The 25179-nt window shown below is 38.2% G+C and overlaps 2 protein-coding genes and 1 pseudogene across 2 annotated transcripts; 1 reads left to right on the forward strand and 2 right to left on the reverse strand.

Annotated features, from left to right (window-relative positions):
- Positions 1–794: 794 nt before the first annotated feature.
- Positions 795–10504, reverse strand: LOC110165928 (cocaine esterase-like). Its single transcript, XM_020931126.2, has 13 exons — positions 10353–10504; positions 8514–8706; positions 8286–8424; positions 7391–7524; positions 6754–6907; positions 5349–5453; positions 5007–5105; positions 3976–4119; positions 3430–3510; positions 3214–3358; positions 2203–2352; positions 1546–1618; positions 795–1473 (listed from the first exon to the last, which is right to left on the reverse strand). Exons 1-13 carry the CDS (start codon positions 10432–10434, stop codon positions 1293–1295), a joined length of 1680 nt encoding a protein of 559 aa, XP_020786785.2. The 5' UTR covers positions 10435–10504; the 3' UTR covers positions 795–1292.
- Positions 5526–5643, forward strand: LOC129409655 (5S ribosomal RNA; annotated as a pseudogene).
- Positions 10505–13808: 3304 nt separating the features above from the next.
- Positions 13809–24886, reverse strand: LOC110165927 (cocaine esterase-like). The gene is made up of 13 exons (XM_020931125.2): positions 24793–24886; positions 23809–24001; positions 23580–23718; positions 22517–22650; positions 21154–21307; positions 20430–20534; positions 19762–19860; positions 18773–18916; positions 18194–18274; positions 17968–18112; positions 16405–16554; positions 14566–14638; positions 13809–14492 (listed from the first exon to the last, which is right to left on the reverse strand). Exons 1-13 carry the CDS (start codon positions 24872–24874, stop codon positions 14312–14314), a joined length of 1680 nt encoding a protein of 559 aa, XP_020786784.2. The 5' UTR covers positions 24875–24886; the 3' UTR covers positions 13809–14311.
- Between the last annotated feature and the right edge of the window lie 293 nt (positions 24887–25179).

Consider the following 25179-nt stretch of genomic DNA (forward strand, 5'->3'; position numbering starts at 1 on the left):
GCATAATTGGGCTGAGTTCTTCTCTCAAAAAAACAAAACAAAAACAAAACACTGTGATGTTGAAAACAGGAAGTGCTCCACTGTGTTTTAAAACTCCACATGGCTTCACTTGAATTATCTGGATAATTACAACCCTGGAATTGCCAATCTCTAGTAAACAAAGGGTGAAAGTAGCTGTTAACTTGAAGACTACCGCTTCATGACATCACAAGGTGGAACAGAGCGTTTTGAGCTTTGGAGATGTAGACAGAGGAAATGTTTTACTCAAACATGTGTGAGTAAAACAGAACACAATTACAAGTAGGCCTATGCAGCCGGTGCGACGCACTGGGGCCCATGGCACTTTGAGGGCCCATCGTAGGCTAGGACTGAGTGTGTAAGAGCAAGTGAGCAAGTTTTGTTAGTTGTTAGTGATGGAATCCCCTAGTGTTATGTCGCAATTTTCCAACCAAGAAGTAAAATGTTAAACCTAAAAAATTTCCAAATTGGGAGAGCGACTATGAGTGTTGCTACAAAAATCTTATATGTAATGATCTTAAATGTGTTTTACTAAAATGAGAAGTCTAAGCTGACATAGGCACTTTAACTGCTCATAATGTAACAATTGCGCCCCCTTCAGATCAGAAGAAGTCAATGTGGGAAAAAAATCTGATCTGGTTGGTCTTGAAATTGAATGACCTGAATTGAAATACCTTGAAACGCAGTTCAGAGATTTTATAAAGCAGACTACCGTTCTAAAGGAAATAATATTACAACCCTTGACACTAGCGCTTAAATAAACACTACGTACAAGATTAACAAAAATATTACATTTATTATTATTTTCACAGTTTTCAGTGCTTGGTAGTCCACAAGGGTTAAGTTGGTCTTCCATGATTGTTCAGTTTGTTAACTCTTAAAGGTGCATTGTGTAACTTTTGTGGTGAAGGGTCCATCAAACAGTTTACTCCATGGAGATGTTATTACTTTGTCTGGAATGTTTCACAGTATGAGATTAAACCTTTCTATCATAATGGAAACCAAACCAAACCAAGTTACAGGTCAGATCTATGGAGAGGCACAGTCAGAATGCCTGTTTTTCTAGGTATTTTTAAGTTATAAAACTATAAAATTTGCTAAATTCCAGGCAGAGCAATGACATATCCATAGAAACAAGCAGGTGACGGACCCCCAAACAAAAAGTCACATAGTGCAGCTTTAAGTTCAGAGTTTGATCATGACAGTGTTATAAAAGTTTCATTAAGTGATTTTAATTTTTAATGTATTATTTCTGCAGACTGTGGCCAGTTACTCTATAACTCTATGTGCTCTGTCTTCTCGAGCTCCTCCAACATTTTTGGAAGAGTCTGAGTCATGAACACAAAGTGGTCCTTCCTCAGCCCCTGACGGACCACCTGCTCAGAGTCAATAAACAGGTAGTTCTCCTCTTTTCCATACTGTGGCCAATGCACCAGGCCTTTCCCATTTGGAGACCTACAAAACAAACAGAGTGACCAAGTCTGTATAAAAAATGCCCTTGTATTCATAGATGTATTTTACATTTACCCAGTGTAAGCAAAGTTTGCCCAGTATCTCATAACACTTCGGTTGAGATCTTCCTCCTCTTTTGAGCATTCTTCTGCAGAAACAAAGGGAATTGTTTTAGCTAAAAATATAGTACCAACAAGTGGACAATCAACCAGACCAGTTTGGAGTTTTCAGAATGAAAATGTAAAGGTCTTATATTATGCAAAAGTTTACTCCTGTGAGCTTTAAGCCATGTTATAACATCAAAAACATAGCTGGTGTTGTGTTTAGTTTCATTTATATACGTTTGAGTAATCCTGCATTATTACTCCATCTACATCACTAAAGCTTAAAATACTCTGTTCCACCTTGTGATGTCATGTACTGGTAGTTTTCAAAATAGTAACTCCTTTTACCTTTAGTTCAATATAGATTGGCAATTCCAGGGCTGAAATCATCCAAATGATTCTAGTGAAGGTGTATAACATTTAAAAACACAGTGGAGCACTTCCTGTATGACCACATGACATCACAAAGTGGAGTGTTGACAGAAGAACTCAGCATAAATATTCAGGGTTTGTGTGTTAAACGTGTGCGAATGAAACAAAACACAACTCGAGGTCTGTTTGTAATGAGGAAACAACACAGATAAAAAATAGTGTAATATGGGCCTTTTAATAAGACTGTCAATCTTACCTGTTAGTTTGACATGAGTAGTTGTAAAGCAGAGTCCAAACACAGAAAAAATGTCATCTCCATGATCTGCTCCGACAAACTCTGGCCTCAATTTCTTCAGCATCCGAGGGGTAAAGTTGTATTCATAAACGTACACAGGAGCTCCTACGTCTGGATATGAAAGAACAATAACATTTCTTATTCTGAATATAATCCTTATAAATATAAAACAACACACACTTTCCACGAGAGCTGTAAACCTTTAGTCCATTAATCAGTTGCAGTTCAGGTTGCCGGTCTGCTACCATGGAGATGCTACTGCCTTTGCCTGTCATGTTCCACAATATGGTATTAAAATGATGTAAGCTGTAATTTATTCAATGATGGGAGTTTTTATTGTTCAAAAATGCCTTTAAACACAAATGCACGATGGATATGTTCATAATCCCATACTGGGCCATTCCAGACAAAACAATAACATCTCATGGAGAGACAAGCAGGTGGTGAACCATCCACATGAAAAGTTACATAGTGCATATTTAAAGTGTGTATGACAGGTTTTGGTGATTAATAGTCTTACACCAACAAAAAGGAAAGTGAGAAGAAAAGTTAAAAAAAAAAATGTATGGGAGACACTGAGAAGAATTCTATACAAAAATCTGGCACAATTTATTCTTACCTGTAACTTTTCTGATGGAGGTCTGGATGGATGATTTCAACAAAATAAAGGTGTTTTCTGATGTTTAATTGTTAGATAATAATTTCTATGTACATTAGAGGAGTTTTGGCGTGATTTCATGATTTCCAATCAGTAAGTAAAATTTGAAAACAAAAAAATGGCCAAACTGGAGAACAAAAATCATAGATATAATGATCTTAACTGTGTTCCAGTCAAATTTATAGTCCAACCTGTCTAACCTGTCATATTTGCACAGCTCTTGTTTGCTTTTATTTTGCATTGTCCATTGTTTTTTGCAATGTTGATAAAGCAACAACACAAAATATCAACATAGTTTTATGCAAATGTCAAACCTGTATGAGCGTTTATGGTTTTCACTGCAGGAACGTTGAAAAGAAAATCTCCAACCATATCAGTAAAGGCCTTCCGGAGTATTTTAGGGTCCTCACTTTTTCCAGTGAATTCGTCTATCATCAAATTCAGTGCTTCATCTTTATGCTTTCAATAAAAACATATTGTTAGAGCAATGTCAGATTGGAAGATCGTGTAGGATATGGATGTAATCTCACTTCAGCGGTGTAAAAGAGAGACAGTGCGCCTTTCACTTCATCTCGTGTCATTCCCTCTGTCCAGTTTGGAGGCGCCATAAACTGTGAAAACAATGGAGAATTCAGATAGAGGTGTGGTACATCCTTAAAGGGCCCATATTACATATTATTGTATTGTTGTTTACTCATCAAAAAGAGTTTTGGTAAGCCTTTACTATTAGTTTGTCTACATCTCCAAAGATCAAAATCTCTGTCCCAACTTGTCATTTGGTGGTAGTTTTTAAGTTACAGCTCCTTTTATCTTTAGATCTTTCTTTCTACAGATTGCTAATTCCAGGGCCTTCCAGAGGAGTTTAAAAACATAGTGGAGCATTTCTTGCATGACATCACAAGGTGGATCAGAGTGAGAGAAGAACTCAGCCTAAATATGCAGGGTTTGTGTGTTAAACGTGTGAATGAAACAAAACACAACTCCAGGTCTGTTTATGATGAGGAAACAGCATTATAACATAGATCAAAAATAGCATAATATGGGCCCTTTAAAATCAAATATTTGAAATTACTTACACTGGGGAGTAACCAGCCACCTTCATCACTTGTTATTCCGGTCATAAAAGGAACTTTTTGGAACTCATGGTTACGAAACAATTCATTCACAGGTTTGGTCAAGAAAAGGCCATCAATAGTTAAAGTAATGATCAATTCCCTCACCTACATAAGAGAGGTAAAAAACACAGGTGAAAAGATGTACATAGACTGTATATGAATGGACAGAGCTGACACGTGAGCCGCTATGTTCCAAATAGGAAGTGCTTCAGGAGGCTCTTCTGGCTCCTTCTGACCCTGGCTCCAACTGACATACACTGGGATCTTTTCGTCCCTCTCTCTGTAACTGCTGCTGTGAGCCTCGTCATTTGGGTCTTAAAATGTTTGCATTAACCTGCTCTACATGATTCAAAATTTCACAGTTTTATCCCTAAATCAAGATATGAACATAAATAATGCACCAATCATATGCCTTCATTCCCTGAAGTCCCTCCCGCAAGCGTGAGCAACAGGTGAGAAGGCACATTTAAGAACCTCTATCATGACTGGCTCTTGTGGTTGATACTCGTGGTCAGATTTCTAAATATCCCAAATTAGGAGCCTGGCAACAGTTACAGGAGCAAATTTGGAGCCTCATTTGAGCGGCGCTGAACGCTGTGACATCACATTCGCTTAGTCCACTTCTTTATACACTCTATGATGATGTAACAATGTTAAAGGTGCACTATGTAACTTTTCGGTAGTTAAGCCCGTCACCATCTTGTTTCTATGGATATGTCATTTGCTCTGTCTGGAATGTTCCACAGTATGACATTAAACAGCTCTACCTTACATTTATTCAATTCCAGGAGGTTTTATAGCTCAAAAATACCTAGAAAAACAGGCATTCCGACAGTAAGTAAGATTTAATGCCATACTTGTGAAACATTCCAGACAAAGCAATAACATCTCCACGGAGATAAGCGCTTGACGGACCTTACACAAGTTACACAATGCACTTTTAATAATAATAATAATAATAATAATAATAATAATGGGCTGTAGAATCTTACCTCTGCTAGTGCCACTATTTTTTGTAGATCAAGGTTTCTCATGCAGTTACTAATAATTTCAGGACTTTCAAGGCTGCAGCCAGACATGTTTGCTGCCGTCTAGAAAAAGTTCAAAAATATTAAAAGTTGTACATACTGTATTTTTGTCTTAAGGGACACTGATTACATATTTCAATTAGACATTAAACATACATTTACTTCAATAGATTTTTCATGTAATACTTTTACTTTACGTAGTGTTGAAAGTATAGAGTATTTTTTTGCTCTGTACTTTTACTTAAGTAACAACATTCCATACTTCTTCAACCACTGTCTGCCATTTTAATTCAAGGATATACTGACCTTTGCTATGCTGAGGGGGTCTGATATTAGAGTTTCAAAGAGTGCGGCTGTGCCACTCTCTGCAATTCCCCGGTGGAACAGTCCATTTGACAGAGGTGAGAGATACTGTTAAAACAACCATAGACATTAAGACATATTCAAAGAGACATAATTCAAAATATCATCGATAATTACTAATGTTGTGGCCATACCGGCTTGTCAAAACCTGATCTCGTCAGATCTCAGAAGCTAAACAAGACCGGGCCTGGTTAGTACTTGGATGGGAGAACACTGGGAATTCCAGGTGCCACAGGGGGGCGCCAGTGGCAAAAAATGTCATTGTGTTCATAGGCAAAGCACTTCACTCACATTGCCTAGTATGAAAGTGCTGTGTGTGTGAGTGATGGTGGTGGTCGGAGGGGCCGATGATGCAGATTGGCAGCCTCGCTTCCGTCAGTCTGCCCCAGGGCATCTGTGGCTATAGGAGTAGCTTACTACCACTGAGTGTTGAGTAAATGAATAATGAACTGTAAAGTGCTTTGGGTATCTTGAAAGGCGCAAAATAAATGCAATGATTACTTAATAATAATTAAAAATAACTATATCGACTCACTGTTCAATACATGGAAGCTGGAACAATAGTTTTGAGTCAATATTTATCGTGTGTACATTTTCTTAGCATTATTGGGAATTTTTTGGGTTATTTTTAAACTTTATGATAGGATTTAAGACATAAAAGGTTCTGAATGCATCGCAACATCCTATAGGCCAATTATATGTAATACAGATGGGGGCAGCTAAAATTGATATTGTTAAAATGTAGATTTCTGTTGTAATATAGTGAGTTCATGGGTCTAGTGAATAATAAAAATGAAATCAGGTTTAACAATTGTGCATTTGTACCAAATAATACTATGACACACAAAGTACACATATTAGTTATTTGCTTCTCTGGTAATACGTGTATCAGTGAAAAACTGTAGAGGGCTCTGCTTTTCTGTAAGAATTTGTCCAGTAAAAATTAAAAATCTGGATTTTTCCTTTGTCAGAAATGCTTGGTGTCTATTAGAACCTCTTTTTAAATTAACAAATAAGATAAAATACAATTGTAAATGTTTTTAAGATGGGCTCTGATATAACTCACATGTATCATAAGGGTTTCATTTGCCAAATTTCCCTGGATTTTTCATATTTTGTGATATTCTGAGGTTAATCCAGATTTTCCCATTGAAAACACATTATGTTCAGTTTCACTTTTGCCTCCAGCTGCCTCCATTCTGGAATTTAAAATGTTTTTGTTTACATATTACAAAATCATACATACATCTATATTGAACCCCAAAATATATCATCTAGCTTTCAGATATCAAATAATAACTTGATATAGTAAATATCACAACGGGCCTAGTTTATGTGAATATCTTACCAGAAGAGACACACTCATGCCTCCAGCAGACTCCCCAAATATCGTGACTTGATCTGGGTTCCCACCAAAGTTGTGGATGTGCTGCTGCACCCACTTCAGAGCCTCTACTTGATCCAAAAGGCCATAGTTTCCAGCCATGTCTTTCTCTCCAGTGCTGAAACAAATAAGAGATTTCATCACAAAAGTTTAAAGGTCCTGACTCTTGTGAACTTTAAGCCATGTTACCTCCTCAAAAGCATACCCAGAATCGTGTTTTGTTTCATTCACACACATGTTTGAGTAATCCTGTATTATTAGTCTGTCTACGTCTCAAACTCAAACAACTACCTTTTACATTTTGTTTAGTAGATATTGGCATTTCTAGGGCTGAAATTATCCAAATGATTCAAATGATAGTGTATGGAGTTTAAAAACACAGTGGAGCACTTCCTGTATTACTACATGGCACCCCAAAGTGGGCAGGGTGTTTTCTGTTGTGGCAGAAGAACTCATGTGAATAAAACAAAACACAACTCTGGGTATGTCTTTGATGAGGAAACATTAAAACATAGATCAGAAAATAGTGTAATATGGGCTCTTTAAGGTTTAGGTATGAAGAGAAAACAAAGACTCAAAACAATTAGCCCCAACGTTTTACCTGAGAAATCCCAGAATTCCTAAACGATACTGTATCCCCACCACCACCACATCTTCATACGCAGACAAGGCAGAACCATCATAAGAAGAAGCTGCTCCTATGGTGAAGCCTCCTCCATGAATCCAAACCATAACCTGTGAATAACAATAATAATAACTGTTAAGTTCGCTTATATATTAAAAATCATTCTCACACACTACGAGTCAAAGGTTTGGACACTTTTATTTCGGACATGTTTCCTCTTTGAACACAACTCTGGTGACAACTCTGACACAACTCTGGTGAGAAGGACGAGGTGAAGAGGGTACAGCAACAGGCAGAGTCAAGAAGTGTACAGGAAGAGGCAAGAGGACAACACCAGGGATGTGTGGAAGGGTTTCAACATAAAAAACAAAGCAGCAGGACCAGATAGGTCGCATTTTAGTCATTTTTCTGGCATTCCCATCTCTTCACCTCTCAGATCCCAATCCACACCTCACCACAGACCACTCAGACGTCCATTCATCAGCCCATCTCTGCTTTCACATCTACCCCCATCCCCAAGGAGGAACCCAGCCCAGTGTCTTTGTCACCTGCCCAGGGGAGAAGACAGCTGGATAAAGTTCACCAAAGCAACTCTCCCGGATTAATTTTGGTCTTAACATGTTCGTATTAACCTATTCTACATGATCCTGGTGTTTTTATTGAGCTATTTGGCCTTAAATAAATCCTTATTCGTAATATCGGGCTCAGCTCCAATTTCGCCCCTATAACTGCTAGCATCATGAGTGTCATTTGCTTGCAGCAATTTAGGAGTAAACCTAAAAAACAAAAAACTACTTAGAAAAAGAAGTCCAAACTTTTGACTGGTCATGTAATTTATAGCCCAAGTCTGATCTAAGATGTTAGTTCTTACTGGGAGCTTGGCATCGGGAGGTGTGTTTGCAGGAGTGTAAATGTTGAGGTAAAGGCAGTCCTCCGAAATCCCTGGGACGTCTACTTTCATTCCCAGTCTAGTGTAAAGGTCTCCCAAGACTGTTACATCCTGAACACACCTGGATAAAAAGAAGGATTTTGTTTGTTTTTTCTGTGTAAAGTGGGCTACTGGAGTTTATTCACTACTTGCTCATAACAGGAGTCTTACATGGGAGGCTGTTCAGTTGCATCCTTCACTCCATTCCAGGCTTGGACAGGTCGAGGTGGAGCCAGTCTGAGCTCTGGGCCCACAGGTGGATAAGCAAATGGAACTCCTAAAAAGGCATGAACTCCAGACTCTTTGCCCTTTACTGGCACGTGGATTCCTTTCAGGCCACCCAGAGCCGTTTGAACAACAGGAGCTGTAAAGATATTATATGAACACTTTATTGTAATAAAATCAATGACATCAAATGACAGTCTGTCAAATACTTAAAGGATCCATATTACGCTATTTTCTGATCAATGTTATAATGCTGTTTCCTCATGACAAACATACCTGGAGTTTTGTTTGGTTTATTCACATATTTAATACAAACCCTGCATATTTAGGGTGAGGTTTTCTCTCAAACAGAAAATGCTCTGTTCCACCTTGTGATGTCATGTGGTAATAAAGGAAGTGCTCCATTGTGTTTTTAAACTCCATTCACCTTTACTAGACTTATTTGGATAATTTTAGAGGCTGAATTGACAGTCTTTGATGTACTGTAAAAAATCGAGGAAGGTGACATTGTCCAGTATGGCGCAGTCAGGCCCCCACCCTGCAGCCAGGCCGAATGTGAACATCTGGTGGCCGAGCCTTTGCCCACAGGGCTCGGGCGGGTTCAGTCCAAAATGAAAACATTGGTCCACCTTTCTGTGGGCTCACCCTCAGAGCGATTCAGAAGGTTCGGGTGCACAGAGGACTGAGTGGCAGTCAAGTAGAGGAGTTCAAGTACCTTGGGGTCTTGTTCACAAGTGAAGGGAGGATGGAGCGTGAGATTGACAGGCAGATTAGTGCAGCATTGGCAGTGATGCAGTTGTTGTATTGGACTGTTGTGGTAATGAAGGAGCTGAACCAAAAGGCAAAGCTCTCGATTTACTGGTCAATCTACATTCCTACCCTCACCTATGGTCAGCAGCTTTTCCTCCGCAGGGTGGCTGGGCACTCCCTTAGAGATGGGGTGAGAAGCTCAGTCACACGTGAGGTGCTCGGAGTAGAGCCGCTGCTCCTCCACGTCGAGAGGAGCAGCTGAGGTGGTTCAGGCAGCTGTTCCAGATGCGTCCTGGGAGGAGGTCCCGGGGAAGACCCAGGACATGCTGGAGGGACTATGTCTCTGGGCTGGCCTGGGAACACCTCGAGATCCAATCGGAAGAGCTGGAGGAAGTATGTGTGGAGAGAGAAGTCTGGGCCTCCCTGCTCAGACTACTGCCCCCGTGACCCAGCCCAGGATAAAGTGGAAGAAAATGGATGGATGGAATTGACATTCTCTACTGAACAAACGGTAAAAGGTTGCTGTTAACTTGAAAACTACTTCATGATTTCACAAGGTGGAACATGGAGAGATGTGGAACATTCCAAACAAAGCAATAGCAGATCCATGGAGACAAACAGAAGGTGGGCCCTTTACCAAAAAGTTATGCTCTAAGTGTCTCTCTCTTTCTCTCTCTCTGTATGTGTGTCTTTTTTCTGATTCCCTGTTTGTTTCTCTTTCTCTGTCTATCTGCCTCTCTGTTTCTGTCTTTCTTTCTATCTGCATCTCTCTCTGTGTGTGTGTGTGTCTTTCTCTCTCTCTCCTTTCCACATAAAATATACAAACCATATCCGCATTTTTTAAATGTTTTTTGAACGTGAACTGTAAGAAAATTGATCGAAAAAACTATGAAGTAGCTGGGAAACTGTGACCCACATATCCCCGCACCAGCAGCAACAAGAATTACGTAACTCTCTGTAGTGTAAACAAAAAAGAAACAAAAGAAGAAACATATCCAAGATTCTTAGATGCAGAAGACCGCTGAATGTACTCACCATGCTGGTTTGCGCTGTCACCTTGTGCATGTAAAAACAGCCCTAAAATTAAAGTTACTATGAAGTGTGTGCGGAGCGTCATGTTGCCTCTCCAAAAGCTCAGGACAGGAAGGCTGTTCACTAAACCTTCCCCTCTTTTTAAGCGCAGATCCGTTACAACAGGACAGGTGGGAGGGGTCTGTGGCTCGTATTGTGACCTTTATCTTTGCCTTACGAGCCTTTGACCGCACTTTACTATGTGGATGGTTATTGAAACAGAGATTAGAGCGTAGGTAACAGGTTAAAGGGACTATATTACACTATTTTGTGTTATGTTTTATTCACACGTTTAACACACAAGCCCTGCGCGCTTGCACAGGGGTCTTGCGCAACTACGCTACTGAACACAACGTAATTTTTCTGATATAAACTCGTCACTTGCCTGTCTCCGTGTGTATATGTTATTGCTTTGCCAGGAATGTTCAGCAGTATGGGCTTTAACTTACCCACTGATACTTTGAAGTGACAACGCCTGGGGTCCATATGAAATCAGCTGCACTCCCCCCATGAACCATCTCAGATTTGGCTGAAAAAAAATCTAAAAATTTCTAAAATCACCAAATGAAAGAATCTCAAATTTTAGCTCAATCTCTTGAGTCGTTCCTGAGTTATGGCCTGTTGAAATTTTGGGGCCATGCTCACTTTTTCTGAAGCCTTAATTTATAAGCATGTTTGAGAGACCACAACTTCATAAAAAATAGAGCTAGGAAGTTGAAAATGTGTATTATTGTAGATTCTTGGTTATAGATTCTGAATCTGTATCTTAATTAAGTGTGGGCCCCCAAAATCTCACATTCGTTTTTTTTGGTCAATTTTTTATTTTATTTTTTTTTTTTTTGAGGTCCAAGATCTATTTATTTCAAGCAGATATATACAAACTAACTCTTGAACCTGAATATTTGAGAGAATGACCATTTCTGACAACAATCTCACACTTTTCTGAGCTTTCATATGGATGGTGTACAGTCCCAAATATAGTCACAGACCAAATGTGATCTTTTTGGCCCTTTCTTTGGTCCCACAGTTCCCCATGTGGACACCATTAGATGCTGATTTAAAAAATATATAAAAAAAATCAGCTTCAGCTTGCTCTGTTTTTATGAAGTTATGATCTCTCAAACATGCTTATAAATTAAGACTTCAGAAAAAGTGAGCATGGCCCCAAAATTTCAACAGGCCATAACTCAGGAACGACTGAAGGGATTGAGCTAAAACTTGAGATTCTTTCATTTGCTGAATTTAGAAATTTTTTGAATTTTTTTCAGCCAAATCCAACCAAATTTGGTTTTCCTTGAAGACGCCTGATTTCATACAGACTGACCCATGCATATCTATGATGGAATGTTCAGCAGTTACCATGGTGACATTGACAAATGGTGTCAAAAAGTCTGAAAACTTTAAGAACAGAAAAATTACAAAATGCATTTTAATGAGTGTTCATGGTCAGCTCTTTCTTTTCAGATTGTGTTAAAACAAAAACTCAGATTAAAGTTTAACTTGAGTAACAACTTCAGACAGTAGTACCTCCAGTTAGCAGTTAGTTGTAATTCCATTCAGAATCACTGGTCTGCACTTTGAAAATGGCAATAACTTTATAAACGTTTTCTCAGCTCATTTTCTCAGGTATTTTATGAATTTACTGAAATTTTATTGTGTTTTTGGTGTATTTCTTGTGAGGACTCGTGCGGTCCTTATGTACACAGCTTTCAGAATGATTTGGCTTTGATCGTCTAGTTTACATGTTCTGCTTTTAATGCCACTAGCCTAGTCTAAATTTGGTCCATTGAACTGCTCACTTCAAACTTCAGGGAGTTTTGAGCTTAAGTGTGGTTTAATTATTGTTTATAACTCATCTATACCAAAGTCACAGTCCAGTTTTCAATGTTTGTTCCAATTGTGGCAGCATCCTGGTGTTTGGGGGAGAAAAAAAAAACAAGTATCCACAGATCTAGCTGCTCTGAATGAAATTTAAATACCTTGAAAAGCAGTTCAGAGATTTTATAAAGCAGACTACCATTCTAAAGGAATTCATACTGCAAACCTTCACACTGTTTGAATAAAAGTAAAGTAAAACAACACATACAAGATTAACAAAAATATAAAATTTATTATTTTTGTTAACTACACTGAAAAAACGGTCCGAGAGGGGTTGCTCAAATTGCAAAAACAAATTTGACAACAATAACATCACTTTTTTACGTTTCTCTGTCAACCATGTTTAAATCTTACAAACATCGCTTGATTGTGGCCGATGTGAGACCTGCATGTTTTAATCAGGTTGAGGAAACATGACTTTATTATAATTTCTGGTGAGGCTCCTCCCTCTGGAATTCTCCTCCCCAAAACTTTTGGAGGGAAAATTCAAATGTAACAGGACACAGGACAGATACAAGAGCAGAGGACACACAGTGTGGAGCAGGAGGATTATGAAGTTGATCTGGAGGTAAGACTTTTCAAAGATTTTATTATGTGCTTCTCCGGCCTAGAATGTCGTCATTGTTAAAACATGTTTGTGGTGTTTTATTTGAAATTAGAGTTAATGTAAGGACAGCTTGAAACATCTACAAGAGTGTGACACTTGTACTAAGATTTGAATGTGTTGCTTCCAGAGTCGTCTACAAAGAGTGACGTCCAGAGCTTTGCTGGAGCTGTGGGGAAGTTCATGAATGTTATAGTTGATGTTTCAGAAAAAAAGGAAGATGTTTGAGAACCAACAAAAACACAGAGCACAGATGAACAAAGTAAGTAAACCAACTAAAATTATTTTAAAATTTTTCAAAATGAACTTCCTATTGAAACTGTTATCGTGTTTCTACAAGGTGATGTGGCATTAGGAGACTTTATACCAGATGCCCTCCCTGTTACTGTGTTTAGAGGAAGAAAAGCAGCACATGGTGAGTTTTGTTTCTGCAGATACACTTCTAATGTTCTTGTGATTCTGTTCTGGTCCATTATTGTAGTAATAAGTGCTTTAAGTGTATTTAAACATGTAGAACAGAGTAGATCATCAGAATGTGATCATCATGTGTTATTCGTGTGTCCACAGGCAGAGACCAGAGCTTCTTCACTGGAATAAATCTTCACACTGTCCAGCTCCAAACTGTGTGTCTCTGTCCCTGTGCTCTCTTTGTGTTTGATTCTGTTTAAGACAATACAGAACTGTGGAAAACTAAAGACTGTTTTTGTATTCTTTTACAGAATTAGATCAATTAAATTACATTATACATACTTATACATTTCATGATAAGGTACCATAAGATAAATATGCATATTCAGCATGATTTGTTCAAATTTCATCAACATGAAAAAGTGATGTTCATGTTCCGAGAAAAATATGTGTAGAGGGGTTCGAAAAAAGTTTCAAAGCCTAAACATAATTTTATTGCGTGCAACCGCTGTCCATAACTTTTTTACGCAAATCCAGCAACCTTTTTTTTTCAGTGTAAGTCACAGTTTTCAGTGCTTGGTAGTCCACAAGGGTTAATTTGGTCTTCTATGATTATTCAGTTTTCTAACACTTAATGGTGCATTGTGTAACTTTTGTGGTGAAGGGTCCATCAAACATGTTTTTCTCCATGGAGATGTTATTGCTTTGTCTGGAATGTTTCATAGTATGGGATTAAACATTTTATCATAATGGAAACTAAACCAGACCAAGTTACAGTATTTTTGAGCTATAAAACTACAAAATTTGCTAAATGTAAGGTAAAGCTGTTAAATATCATACTGTGGAACATTCCAGGCAGAGCAATGACATGTCCACAGAAACAAGCAGGTGACGGACCCTCAGCAAAAAAGTCACATGAGTCATAGTGCAGCTCAGTTCAGTGTTTAGTGTTTGATCATGACAGTGTTATAAAAGTCCCATTAAGTGATTAAAATTTTTAATGTATTATTTCTGCAGATTGTGGCCAGTTGCTCTATAACTCTATGTGCTCTGTCTTCTCGAGCTCCTCCAACATTTTTGGAAGAGTCTGAGTCAAGAACACAACGTGGTCCTTCCTCAGCCCCTGACGGACCACCTGCTCAGAGTCAATAAACAGGTAGTTCTCCTCTTTTCCATACTGTGGCCAATGCACCAGGCCTTTCCCATTTGGAGACCTACAAAACAAACAGAGTGACCAAGTCTGTATAAAAAAATGCCCTTGTATTTGTAGTTGTATTTCACATTTACCCAGTGTAAGCAAAGTTTGCCCAGTATCTCATGACTCTTCGGTTGAGCTCTTCCTCCTCTTTTGAGCATTCTTCTGCAGAAACAAAGGGAATTGTTTTAGCCAAAAATATAGTATTTATAATATAGCATTTGTGTGTTAAACATGTGTGAATGAAACAAAACACAACTCCAGCAGTGGCGGCTGGTGGTATAATTGGCAAAATTATAAATATATATTATAAATATTTGTATTATATATAGGCTATTTAACAAATGCCAGAAACAGTGAGTCTTTTGGTCACTATTGGCTAAACTATATCAGAGTGCAATGCAGCCAAGCGCAAAGTTTACAAAGTTTATGCAGCAGCACAACCTGATCCACCACTCACACCCAACCCCAAGAACACAACGTTACACACATCTCACACCCAGCCTCAGGAACACAATGTAACACATCTCTCATACCCAACTACAAGAACAAAAGGTAGTCCCCAATTTACACCAATGCATAACAGCGTGAAAACTCATCAGCACACGAGCAGGTTTGGCTTTCTATTTTAATCGGTGGGATAATTTACCCCAACAGTGTCATGCACGCATCTAACATCCATCATGATGCTGCGCGCTGCTCAAGGTTGGAGTTCTAATTTTACAGCCTCATCAGAGCATCTCCAGGCTTTTTAGCAGAAGAAAGATAGGAAATGGGAACGTGGTGTCAACATAAACTGTTGTTCATTAGCCTTAACATGCTGCCAGGGCAGAGTTGGGGCTGGGCAGGACAGAGCGAGCACGCTGAGTCACAAAAGGCCAGAAGTGTGTGATAATGTTTATAAAGACCAATCACTTGATTTCAGGTTGCTCCCATTCTGCGCCCCCAAAACATATTTCAGAGCTGCAATGTAGAAGCAACGCAATGATGTAAAATTTTGTCAAAACTTCAGGCTCTCCCATAGATCTCCATTAAGTCGCTCTGACTCAGTGTACTCAATTGACAAACACAAGAAAAAAATAAAGTGATATGACCACATTTAACATGATAAAAATATGTCTATCTAGATCAGGGGTGTCAAACTCATTTTGGTCCAGGGGCCGTGTCCAAACTACATTGATACCAAAGGGGCCGGATCAGAAAACTCATGGCATATAAACCTCAAAAATAACAAATCTATTACAGAAATCTTTTTTAATTGATGAACTCTTTCTTATTATAATATTATACTATTATGAACAACCTGAAACTTTAAGAAAAATACAATTTCAACACAATGTTTTAACATTAACTTGTATGCAAATAGGAATAAGTCAATTTTTCTTGGAAAATCCTGCACTCGGCTCCACTTTTCTCATTTTGGACATTTTTCTGATGAGGGTGTCACGGTCAACAGTCAAAACGATCGTCCTTTAAGAGTGTTTGGAAAGAGACAAGTCTTCATTTGTGCTGCTCTGGTGGGAGGGGCCACGCACAGAGACACTGGAGACGCTGCGATACTAAGCACCGCAGAAAATTACCAATATTTTAATAGAAAATATAATTAAAATATTTTAGTAGAAAATCACCCAAGGGCCACATTAAAGGTCTTGGAGGGCCGGATCTGGCCCCCGGGCCTTATGTTTGACACCTGTGATCTAGGTACACATTCAATTTTAAACAAAATATTAAACATATAGCCTAATACAAAATAACAACTTCATTATTTATTTATTTTTTATCTAGGTCAAGTTAGGGAGTGTGGCACACCTGTGCCCTCTATTGACCAGCCGCCACTGAACTCCAGGTATGTTTTTGATGAGGAAACAACATTATAACATAGATCCGAAAATAGTGTAATATGGGCCCTTTAATATGACTGTCGCTCTTACCTATAAGTCTGACATGAGTAGTAGTAAAGCAGATTCCTAACACAGCGAAAATCTCATCTGCGTGATCTGCTCCGACAAACTCTGGCCTCACTTTCTTCAGCATCCGAGGGGAAAAGTTGTATTCATAAACGTACACAGGAGCTCCTACGTCTGGATATGAAAGAACAATAACATTTCTTATTCTGAAAATAATCCTTATAAATATAAAACAACACACACTTTCCACAAGAGCTGTAAACCTTTAGTTGTTTAGTCCATTAATTGGTTGATAGTTTCTTAAAGGCGCACTGCGGAACATTTCAGGTATCTGGTCTGCTACCATGGAGATGCTATTGCTTTGCCTGTCATGTTCCACAATATGGTATTAAACTTGTGTAAGATGCATTTATTCAATGATGGGAGTTTTATTGCTCAATAATGCCTTTGAAAACCTGCATTCTCACTGTGAGTGGGGTCACCGCTTCACAGATCTCACCTGTAAATTCACCTGGTGGCATCTCCTGCTTGTCTCAGTGGAACGTGGCAGGCCAAGCAATAACATCTCCATGGAGACAAGCAGGTAACAGGCCCTCCACCAGGAAAGTTACGCAATGCACCTTTAATCAACCAAAAATTGAATTATCCAATTCATCACTCTATTTAGATTAAAGTTGTTGAGTGAGTGTGTGTGTTAGCTGGTATTTACAGGTAAAAAGGCCAATTACACCCATGACTCCCAAATTTAATGTCTTTATGTAGATATATTGTTTCCTGGTCCTTTTTTTTTTTGCAACCGGGTTGTTTTTGCATGAACCCCAGTGGAATTGTAATCCTGTGAACGCAGTTTGGGTCAGGTACATAGAGATACGTATTAGTTTTGAGAGCTTTTGTCATGCTCTCTTTTTAATCGACCAAACAAATGGCCGGACATGTCTTTACCTGAGCAAGAATATCTTTAGTCTAATACAGCTCTTAATATTTACTTACAGCATACACTCAGATTTCTACATTGTAACTTTTCCATCACTTATTTCTCTCTGTGTAAATATGGCCTGAAATGTCCCACAGTATGGCATTACACTTATATATCTCTATGGAGACAGTAGGTGACAGAACAGGGCCAAGTTACATGTCAGATCTGTGAAGAGGCGAGCCCCCTCTCAGTAAGAATGCAAGTTTTTAGTTTTAAAACCCATGTTATTAAGTAAATGCAAGAGGGATATGTTCATAATGCCACACTGGGACATACCAAACAAAATAATAACATCTCCATGGAGAAAATCATTTGGCAAACCCTCCATCAGAAAAGTTACACAATGCACCTTTAAATATGATTTCAATAAAATAAAGGTGTTTTCTGATGTTTATTTGTTAGATAATAATTTCTATGTACATTAGAGGAGTTTTGGCGTGATTTCAAGATTTCCAAATAGTAAGTAAAATTTGAAATCTAAAAAGATGACAAAACTGAAGAAAAAAATCATCGATATAATGCTCTTAACTGTGTTTTTTTTGTTTTTTTTTTTGCATTATTCATAAAGCAACAACACAAAATATCAACATAGTTTTATGCAAAGGTCAAACCTGTATGGGCGTTTATGGTTTTCACTGCAGGAACGTTGAATATTAAATCCCCAAGAGTGTCAGTAAAGGCCTTCCGGAGTATTTTGGGGTCCTCACTTTTTCCAGTGAATTCGTCTATGATCAAATTTAGTGCTTCATCTTTATGCTTTCAATAAAAACATATATTGTTAGAGCAATGTCAAATTGGAAATTGTGCATAATATTTGTACCCAGGATGTAATCTCACTTCAGCGGTGTAAAAGAGGGACAGTATGCCTTTCACTTCATCTCGAGTCATTCCTTCTGTCCAGTTTGGAGGCGCCATAAACTGTGAAAACAATGGAGAATTCAGACAGAGTTGTGGTAAATCCTTAAAAGGCCCATATTACACAATTTCTGATCTGTTGTAATGTGGTTTACTCATCAAATAGAGTTTCGGTAAGTCTTTGCTAATAGTCTGTCTACATCACCAAAGCTCAAAATTTGGTGATAGTTTTCAAGTTACAGCTACCTTTTTATCTTTGGTTCCATACAGATTGGTAACTCCAGGGGTTAAAATCATCCAAATGATTCTAGTGAAGGTGTATGGAGTTTAAAAACATAGTGGAGCACTTCCTGTATTACCACATGACATCACAAGGTGGAGCAGAGTTTTTTTTTTGTTTGCTTTTTTCAGAGAAGAACTCAGCCTAAATATTCAGGGTTTGTGCATTAAACATGTGTGAATGAAACAAAACACAACTCCAGGTATGTTTGTGATGAGGATTCAGCATCAAAAAACAGCATAATATGGGCCTTTTAAAATCAAATATTTGAGCTTACTTACAGTGGGGAGTAACCAGCCACCTTCATCACTATTTACACCGGTCATAAACGGAAGCTTTTGTATTTCATGGTTACGAAGCGATTCACTCACTGGTTTGGTCAAGAAAAGGCCATCAATAGTCACACTCATTACCAATTCCGGTACCTACATAAGAGAGGTAAAAAACACAGGAATGAAAGATTTGTTTCATCAGATTTTGAATTTTAAATGCCATCGAATTTTTCACTTTGAATTTTTTAACTCTAAAAAAAGATGTTTGAATTATTTTTATTCTGAATTTTAGTTGCTAAAATTTTAAGAATCCTTTTTCAATATGTTTGAAATTCAGAATATAAATTTCACCTTTTAAATATTCAGCACAAATATGTTCAAGCCCTCAAATTCAACTGTCAAAGTTCAATTCAGAGTGTAAAATTCACAGTGAAAAAAATTAGTAGGAAAGATCCAAGATGCCAAGACAGAAGCAATTGATCCAAAATGATCTCATTTAACTTCCCCTGCGTTCGATTATCTTCTGACTCCCACTTGGACCTCAGGCACGCTGGAGCTTGAAGTGTATTATTATATTTCGCGTGTCGGACTTGGAGAGTAGCATGTAGCCTCACCACAACACCAACTACCAAACCCACAGGCAGTGATATGGACACAGTCAGGTACTGCAGTAATACAAGTGACTGAAATTGTTATTTAAACCACCAAAGTGGCCAAACACAATGGAAAATGTTCACATTTACACATCCCAGTGGGCGCTGGGATTCTGACTCGGAATCCTTGCTCGGTCTACTTTTTCCACCGAGGTCTGAGTCCGAGGGTTAGTAACAAGCAGGAAATGGTGCTGTGAACTGATCTGATTGGTTAGCATTTGACAGACCCTTCACCAAAAAAGTTACATATTGCACCTTTAATAATAATAATAATAATAATAATAATAATAATAATAATAATAATAATAATAATAATAATAATAATAATAGGCTGTAATATCTTACCTCTGTGAGTTCCACTATTTTTTGTAGATCAAGGTTTCTCATGCAGTTACTAATAGTTTCAGTACTTTCAAGGCTGCAGCCAGACATGTTTGCTGCCATCTAGAAAAAGTTCAAAAATATTAAAAGTTGTATATACTGTATGCTGATTACATATTTCATTTAGACATTAAACTGGAACTAGTAGTTAAATATAGATTTTAGGTATCTGTACTTTACTTAAGAATGTTTTAAAGTGGATACTTTTTACTTTTACTCCACTATATGTGACAATAGATATCTCTACTTTCTACTGCAGTACATTTTTTTTACAGGACTGAAAAGTAAAAGTATTTGTTATTATCATCTGAGACCTGCTGGATAATTTTTAACACAATATACAAATAAAAACAACTAAGAAAAAACAATCCATTCGTTGTTCCACTTGAACAAAATTCAGAACAAATCTTTATTAAAATCACTACATTTGAATCTTCATAAGATTTAAAAAATCACAATGCCATATCTTTACTTTTTACTCTTGAAGTACTTTTTAAACACTTTTACTTCAGATTTTTAGATGTGATTCTTTTACTTTACATGAGTATTTTTTTGCTGTACTTTTACTTAAGTAACAACACTGAGTACTTCTTCCATCACTGCCTGACATTTTCATTCAAGGATTTACCGACCTTTGCAGTGCCGAGGGGGTCTGCTACCAAAGTATCCAGTAACACAGCTGTGCCACTCTCTGCGATTCCCCGGTGGAACAGTCCGTTTGACAAAGGTGAGAGGTACTGTGAAAATAACCATAGACAGTAAGACATATTAAAAGAGACATAATTCAAAATATCAGTTGTCACTATTTATCATGTGTATATTTTCTTAGTACTACTGGGAAATGCTTTGTTTTGACTTTACAATAGGATTTAAGCCATAAAAGGTAGAATAAATCACTTCTATGACTCATTATCAATAGATTTCTGATCACAACATCCTATAGGGTAATTATATAGGGTAACTGTACTTCAGAATGGTGGTGGGGGGTCTGGTGTAATACAGTAAGTTCATGGGTCTAGTCAATAATAAATGTTACCAGGTTCAACATTTGTGCTTTTGTACCAAATACTACTATGACCTGTAAGTAAAATGTACTTATTTGTTCTTAATAGATAACTGGCCTTTTCATATTTTGTGATATTCTGAGGTTAATCAAGATTTTCCCTTTGAAATCACATTAGGTTCCATTTCACTTTTGCCTCCAGCTGCCTCCATTCTGGAATTTAAAATGTTTTTGTTTACACATTTTAAAGGATCTATATTGAACCCCATAATATATCATCCAGCTTTCAGATATCAAATGATAACTTGATATAATAATTGTCATGACAGGCTTAGTTTATGTGAATATCTTACCAGAAAAGACACACTCATTCCTCCAGCAGACTCCCCAAATATCGTGACTTGATCTGGGTTCCCCCCAAAGTTGTGGATGTGCTGCTGCACCCACTTCAGAGCCTCTACTTGATCCAAAAGGCCAAAGTTTCCAGCCATGCCTTTCTCTCCAGTGCTGGAATGAATAAGAGGTTTCATCACAAAAGTTTAAAGGTCCTATATTACGTGAAATTGACTCTTGTGAACTTTGAGCCATGTTATAATGTTACATCCTCCAAAACATACTCAGAATCATGTTCTGTTTCATTCACACATGTTTGAGTAATCCTTTATTATTAGTCTGTCTACATCTCAAATAAAATATATAGTATTACAATGAATGCCAGAAACAGACAGTCATTTTGTCCACTATTGGCTGAACTACATTAGAGCACAATGCACAGCCAAGCGCAAAGTTTACGCAGCAGCACAACCTGATCCATCTTTCACATCCATCCCCAAAAAAGTCAACAAAACTACAGTAAGGCTACGGTCACAAGATGAACACATGGCACACGGCAGAACACTGGAGCAGCTCTGTCGCACTCACAAGATCTTTTACACACTATTTAACTATTAACACTATAACACCATTTACCTGTGAGGCTCCATCTTCAGATTTGCCCCCAAACTAACGAAAACAAGCCTCTTACCTTCTCCAAAGGACTGAAGCCGACTGTAGCCTCTACCCACTATCCCACTGGTTCTGTCTCCAAAAGTTTATTGTCCAATATGATGAGATCAAACTGGTCCAAATCCCGGTCCAGTCAGGTCCGCGACACAAGGTCCAGGAACCGAGTGCACAAGCTGGTTGTAAAACTAGTCTTAATCCCACATCCCACTTTCCATAGCACACAGTTCTGTTGTTATCCATTCATTAGCCTGTAGCAGTAACATGCCGCCAGTGGAATGTTGGGATTGGGCAGGAGAGCAAGCAGCTGAATCACAATAGGTCTGGTGTGTGATAATTTTATATATACGGACATATAAGGTCTATGGCTGCAATGTAAAGTAATGGGCAGAAGCAACGTAATGACATTCAATTTTGTCAAAACTTCAGTGTACTCAAATTCCCAACACATGACTTACATAAAGTGATACTACTACATGGAATCACAAGGTAGGTAGGGTGTTTTCTGTTTGAGAAAGGAACTCAGTCTAAATATGTATTTTGTGATTTAGATTTGTGTTTTAAACATGTGTGAATAAAACAAAACACAACTCTGGGTATGTTTTTGATGAGGAAACATTATAACATAGATCAGAAAATAGTGTAATATGGGCTCTTTAAGGTTTAGGTATAAAGAAAAACAAAGACTCAAAACAATAGGCCCCAACGTTTTACCTGAGAAATCCCAGAAGTCCTAAACGATACTGTATCATCACCACCACCACATCTTCATACGCAGACAAGGCAGAACCATCATAAGAAGAAGCTGCTCCATGAGTGAAACCTCCTCCATGAATCCAGACCATAACCTGTTAATAGCAATAATAATAATTGTAAAGTTCACTGATACTAGAAATCACACTTTTTCATTTATGTTTCCTCTCTGAACACAACAAAATCCAGGCACTCCAAAAAAGTAAAAGTCACATGAGGAAAAGTATAGTTAAAAGACCTATCTCATTACACTTTTCCTTGTAAGTCTTTTACTTTTTTGGAGTGCCTGAGTTTCATTGTGTCTATTGATGCTTTTTCCAAGTGCTAAGAACCTTTCCCTGTTCTCTCCAAAAACCTGCAGCAAACAGCCACATTTTTGATTCCTTGATTATTTACATTGCAGATTCTCACTGAAGGCATCAGAACTATGAATGAAACATATGACCTGTACTAAAGAAAAAATGAACTCAAAAAAGGGTTTGTGGTGCTGTCAACAAAGCAAAGGGTGGCTACTTTAAATAATGGAATTAAAAATATAAAAATAATAGATAATTCCATTTATCTTGCTTATATATTTGATGTCTTTTGTGTGTATCTAAAATGTAGAAAGTGGTAAACCAATAGTATATATAAATGGACATAGATAACTCCATAGCCGCCGTGTTCCAAATTAAAAATTGTTCTTGGAGCGCTTCCGGCTCCATCGACTCTGTTTCCAATTTACTTTACATTGGAATATTGTCATCCGTCTCTGTAACTGCTGCAGTGAGTCTCGTTATTTTGGTCTTAACATGTTCGTATTAACCTACTCCACATGATCCTGGTGTCTTTATTGAGCTATTTTGCCTGTAAATAAATTCCTAATATGCAACTCAGCTCCAGATTCGCCCCTATAACTGCTAGAGTCACATTCCCTTACTTCACTTCTTTACACAGTCTAGTGGTAAACTACTTAGAAAAAGATGTCCAAACTTTTGACTGATTGTGTAATTTATAGCCCAAGTCTGATCTAAGATGTTCTTACTGGGAGCTTGGCGTTGCGAGGTGTGTTTGCAGGAGTGTAAATGTTGAGGCAAAGGCAGTCCTCAGAAATCCCTGGGACATCTATTTCCATACCCAGTCTAGTGTAAAGGTCTCCCAAGACTGCTACATTTTGAACACACCTGGGTAAAAAGAAAGGTTTTGTTTGTCTGTTTCTGTGTAAAGTGGGCTACTGGAGTTTATTCACTACTTGCTCATAACAGGAGTCTTACATGGGAGGCTGTTTAGTTGCATCCTTCACTCCATTCCAGGCTTGGACAGGTCGAGGTGGAGCCAGTCTGAGCTCTGGGCCCACAGGTGGATAAGCAAATGGAACTCCTAAAAAGGCATGAACTCCAGACTCTTTGCCCTTCACTGGGATGTAGACTCCTTTCAGGCCACCCAGAGCCGTTTGAACAACAGGAGCTGTAAAGATATGATATGAACACTTTACTGTAATAAAATCAGTGAGGTCAAATGGCAGTCCTCTGTCAAAAAAACTTAAAGGGCCCATATTATGACAATCGCTACTGAACAAATGGTAAAAGTAGCTGTTAACTTGAAAACTATGTCTTCATGATATCACAAGGTGGAACAGATCATTTTGAGCTTTGGAGATGTGTAAATTTTCTGATGTAGGCTGTGGAACCTGCTTGTCTCCACAGAAACGCTTGCCTTCTATGTTCCACAATATGGCATTAAACATCTATATAACATCTAACGTCTTTCAGTGAGATGTGTTATTACTTTAAAAAATTGTTGTGAACGGACCTATCTATGTCTCTGACCTCTGTCTGTCTGCATGGAGTTAGATAAGTTTAATGTTGCACTGTGGAACATTCCAAACAAAGCAATAGCAGATCCATGGAGACAGGAAACAGGTGGTGGGCCCTCTACCAGAAAAATGACACTCTCTGTGTCTCTGTCTCTCCCTCTCTGTCTCTTTCTCTCTGTTTGTCTCTCTGTCTCTGTGTGTCTCTCTCTCCTTTCAGTCTAAACCATATCTGCGCATTTTAAATGTGTTTTTAACGTGAATTGTAAGAAAAAGGACTAGTCAATAATCTATCAAAACAACAATGGAGTAGCTGGGGAACTATGACCTACATATCCCCACACCAGCAGCAACAAGAATTACGTAACTCATTGTAGTGCAAACAAAAGAAGAAACAAAAGAAGAAACATATCCAAGGTTCTTAGATGCCGCTGAATGTACTCACCATGCTGGTTTACGTTGTCACCTTGTACGTGTAAAAACAGCCCTAAAATTAAAGTTACTATGAAGTGTGTGTGGAGCGTCATGTTTCCTCTCCAAAAGCGCTGACCAGGAAGACAGTTCACTAACCTTCTCTTTTTAAGCACCTGGTCCTTTACAACTGGACAGGTGGGAGGGGTCAGTGCCTCATATTGTCAGAGCCATATTAAGCCATTTTGGTGCCCCTAGGTATTATACCTCACAGGTAACCCTGCCCCTCCCCCACTCACACTCACACTCACACACACACACACCTATCTTCGTGTCAAAAATACTACACATCAAGGGCATTTCTCATATGTAATGGGGAATGAGTGGTCATGTAATCTTGATTTGTTCAGTATTATCATTA

The sequence above is a fragment of the Boleophthalmus pectinirostris genome, unplaced genomic scaffold, assembly GCF_026225935.1.
Source record: "Boleophthalmus pectinirostris isolate CB_2022bp ecotype Guang Dong unplaced genomic scaffold, ASM2622593v1 HiC_scaffold_2, whole genome shotgun sequence".
NCBI classification, from domain to species: Eukaryota; Metazoa; Chordata; class Actinopteri; order Gobiiformes; family Gobiidae; genus Boleophthalmus; species Boleophthalmus pectinirostris.